Raw genomic sequence first — 4168 nt, 5'->3', positions numbered from 1 at the left:
ATTTCATTAGAAAATCTTTGTTAAATACAAGTAAATGGCAAATTTACCATTGTTTTATTTTTTGATATTTTGCTTTTTATTAATTTAATAATTTTAATAAGAGACCAACTGCCACCATACCCTCTATCTGCTCCCTTATTCATGAAAATTTTGCAATTTAATTGTAATGTTTCCCCTCAAACATCAAAGTGTAGTTGGCTAAGAAAAAATATCACATGCATTTGGGATATTGGGATCTTGGTTCGCATATAAGTACATGTTAAATATATTGCAGTTAGAGGTGGGCGATTGCATCTATAATCCAAACCTTTCATCGAAAACCATGAAAATAAGACCTAAATAGATGAAATTCAAAATTTGAAGAACATGTGAAATCAAACCTTCAAGATTTGGTGTTGGGTGGTAAGAAACAAGTATTCTATATCAAATATTTTTAAAACCTAAACAAATAAATAAATGGGTATTAGGATCTAGGGCTTCTATTTTATTCGTTCTTAATTACATATTTGGTCCCTATAGTTTAGAAAATAAACAAATAACATAAATTAAAAAAATAAGGCCAGTATAGTGTCATTTTACTCATACTTAATGTCAATTTTGTAACAGAGTTATTCAAAAGGATCAACAATATAATTTTTTAAAACCATAAGGACTATCAACTTTCCAAAAGTTAGACTAAACCCAAACCACATGGATCATTTATGTAATTTACTAAATAGTATAATTATTTGAATAACTTTAGCAATTCACCCATTATTTCAAAGTTCATTAAACACATTAGAACAACTCAAAAGCACGATCAATGAGTACCATTCGAATCATGCTCCATACTACGATAGTATCAACCTTCTTGCAAAGGGCTATCTATCCCTTCTTATTCTTCTTGGACTTCGAGCGATAAAACTTACTCAGGTAGAACTGATGTAGTTCTGGGAACAAGAACTTGACCAGAAAGAGAACCTTCACGAACCTTGGTTCTGTAATGGATGTTGCTCCTTTGCATACTCCATCGACAATGGCTATGGCACATGGCTCTGCCCCCATTGTTGGGAGCAAGCTATTAAAATCCTGCAGAAAGTAATTCAATTTATAAAAGTGGATAGATCGATAGTTTGATTGGTTGTTATTTAGCGGGAAACCAGTAATCACTTACTTTTCTTAGAGCCACACCAACACCTTTACCTAAATACTTGGCTGTTATGATATTTGTTTCAATGAAACCAAGAGTCAAGATTACTATCGTTACTCTCGGTGACACTTCGAATCTGAGGGACTCATAGAAGCTTATCAATGCTGCTTTGCTTGTCTAAAAATTAAGACACATTTGGTACCATAAGGTTTATACATATATGGTTAAATAAAAAAGACATAGTTGATTGAATCGGGTTTGTTACATTGTAAAATCCTCCTTTCGGTGGGTTCAATATTCCAGCACAAGAAGCATTGACGACGATCTTCCCGCTGCTTCTCATGACATGTGGCATTGCGAAATGAGTTGTATAAAGCGATCCCCAAAAGTTTATGTCCTGCATATGTTCATATATGACCCACGAAAGAAGTTGTTTACTATGGTTGTGTTTTTTACATGGCACATGACAAATGTTCTAGAGTTAAAGCTATTTTTTATGATAAGAGTCGGGCCTTAAGCCACACATTCATATCTTTTGGAGAGAGAATGTCCCACCTTATTTGGGTGGGATAAACAATTTCAATCTCTATATATAATACATATATATAATACATGTCAAACACAATATAAAGTTACATAACAAACAAAGATATATAGTTTTGTACCATAACGGGTGCGAATTTGGTGATATCAATGTTGACTGAATAAAGGTTTGCGATTCCCGCGTTACAAACAAGATGATCCACTGTGAATAAAATGATTAGCATGTTAATTTCACAAAAAAAAGTGAAAAAAGGAGTTCGACCTTGAGATCACGTGTTACTCACAACGACCAAAACGTTTAATGGTGTCATCCACAAACATCCTACACTCATCAACCTTTGACACATCGGCAAATATGAAAAGAACATCGGGAGAGCCGAGTTCACGGGCTCTCTCTGCTACTTTCTCGAGTCGACTATCTGGTTCTTTTATCGCAACAATAGCTAAACATGCACCTCTTTTTGCATATTCGTAAGCCATGAGCTGCAATTTATATAGCAAACTAAAGAAGATGTTGAACTAGGATAGGGTTTAGGGTTTGTAGCGTACATACCTCTCCAAGTCCCGATGAAGCACCTGTGATCAAAACCACTTTTCCGGACATGTTTTCGATAGGATGGAAACATGATCGGAGGGTGGTGATGAGTTCCCAAATGAAAAGAAAAGGTGAAATGAGAAGTAAAAGTAACAAGGACACGTAGTACACAAGTGAATTTGTGAACTTGTTATTGAAGTAAGCTTGATACATGGCTGGGGAATGGCGATTGGCGACACACACACACGATGAATGATTTCTTTTTCATTTTGTGGGAAATAATTGTCATGGTGCATTTAACAGGCCCATAAGCATCCAGTATGGGTTGTCAGTACGCTAGAGTACTCGGAGCCCCACTGTATTTATGTTGGTCCATTGTTGATTTAATAAAAATCATGTATTTTTAAATGATTACAGATAAATTTATTATTACAAGATATAATCCAACTACTTTTTTGGGAAAGTGGCCTCAGCCCCGGCAAAATTAATCCAACTAGTTTGATAAATCGATTTTGGATATTTTGACCCTTTCGACTTATATTTGTTTTAGCTAAGTTTTTTGGTTTTTGTTTATTTGGTTCGTTAAAAATAATATATAAAACAAATTAACACTTTTGTTTCTAGTTGGGTCGTATTTACTACATTTACTGGAATTTAATATGTGGCATTGAAGTCATTTAGACTTTTGGTAGATGAATCGTTTGAATTTGTATGATGGTTGTTATGGTTTACCATTTGATGTAAAGGTTAAAACTGGAAGGTATGCGTGTGAATGCGAAATGATATGAAGACTGACAATGATATGAAACAACCTTCAAATTCATATATCGAGATAATGCATATGATAATTGACAACTATATGAAATGAAAAGATTGAGAACTATATGTATATTATAGTGTGTTTAACTATAAGGTTAAAAGTATAATTTGCAATTAATGTCGGTGCTTTGGCTAGCTTTTTATCTTTTGCATCCAACCGAGCATTGTACCGGTCCAAATAACCATCAAAATTATGTTTCTTAGGATGGTATTGTTGTTGTAAAGTCTATAAATATGAATGGGGGGTAGATAAGACACTTTTGGTGGCGAGATTGACGCGTTGTATGAGTTTGGTAATACTAGCTATTTGGGAATAAAGTCCAAAATGAAAGAACAAATTATATTGTTTGTATGGGAGCATTTACTAACTCTATATCTTATCATTATTCCATTGAACTGTTTTTGGAAATGCTTACTATGTTATTAAATGTTATAAAAAGGTTTTTAAATGATTTTTGGTATCTAGCTTAAGAATTAGCTATCGTTATTTTCAATTTCATTCGATAATTTAATTTCTATATTACTCACTAAGCTTCTCAAGCCTAACATATTATTTTAACATGTACTTGTAGATTAGAAGTTAAAGACTTCTGGCTTAGTTTTGAGATATTTTGAAAGTCATGCATGTATATATTGTTCATTTGAACTTTGTTAAAGATATTATAATTGAAACTCCGGTACAATTAAACTCTCGTTTTAAAACTGTGTTATGTTTGAGACCAATTTTCCGCATTTGAAGTCTAAAAATATTTTAAAGGGTTTTCTTAAATTACTAAATCCCACTAGCCCGTATTAGGGGTGTTTCATTGATAAAAACTTGTAGCAATCCTCACGCCTTATGTGGTGGATTGATCCCCTCTAAGTCGTACTACTTAGTTTATTCTTTCCCCTCTACCCATATTTGAGTGGATTGTCCATTGGTCTCATACATAATATAGCTTTTCTAAGTCCATTCGTAGTTGCCAGAGTTTAAGATCTTTACTTATTTTGATCTAGTTAGAAAACAATATTATATTGAAGTTGGTTTTGATATTGAGTTTAGGTTTGATTTGGATTTAACAATTTCTTCTATTTAGGAAGTTATCTGTTGATCTTTAATTATATTCTTGGATCCTTCTGTTTGTGGGTAAACTAGAATTGTT

General features: G+C 33.1%; 1 protein-coding gene across 1 annotated transcript; it reads right to left on the bottom strand.

The window, feature by feature from the left end:
• Nucleotides 1-670: 670 nt before the first annotated feature.
• LOC111919365 (11-beta-hydroxysteroid dehydrogenase-like 4A) lies at nucleotides 671-2482 on the bottom strand. The gene is made up of 6 exons (XM_023914956.3): nucleotides 2226-2482; nucleotides 1957-2155; nucleotides 1795-1874; nucleotides 1395-1526; nucleotides 1154-1306; nucleotides 671-1068 (listed from the first exon to the last, which is right to left on the bottom strand). The coding sequence occupies exons 1-6, from the start codon at nucleotides 2418-2420 to the stop codon at nucleotides 865-867; spliced, it is 963 nt and encodes a 320-aa protein (XP_023770724.1). The 5' UTR covers nucleotides 2421-2482; the 3' UTR covers nucleotides 671-864.
• Between the last annotated feature and the right edge of the window lie 1686 nt (nucleotides 2483-4168).

Source organism: Lactuca sativa, chromosome 3 (genome assembly GCF_002870075.4).
Source record: "Lactuca sativa cultivar Salinas chromosome 3, Lsat_Salinas_v11, whole genome shotgun sequence".
Taxonomy (NCBI): domain Eukaryota; kingdom Viridiplantae; phylum Streptophyta; class Magnoliopsida; order Asterales; family Asteraceae; genus Lactuca; species Lactuca sativa.
The sequence above is the reverse complement of the archived record's forward strand: the minus strand, read 5'-3'. Positions and strand labels throughout refer to the sequence as shown.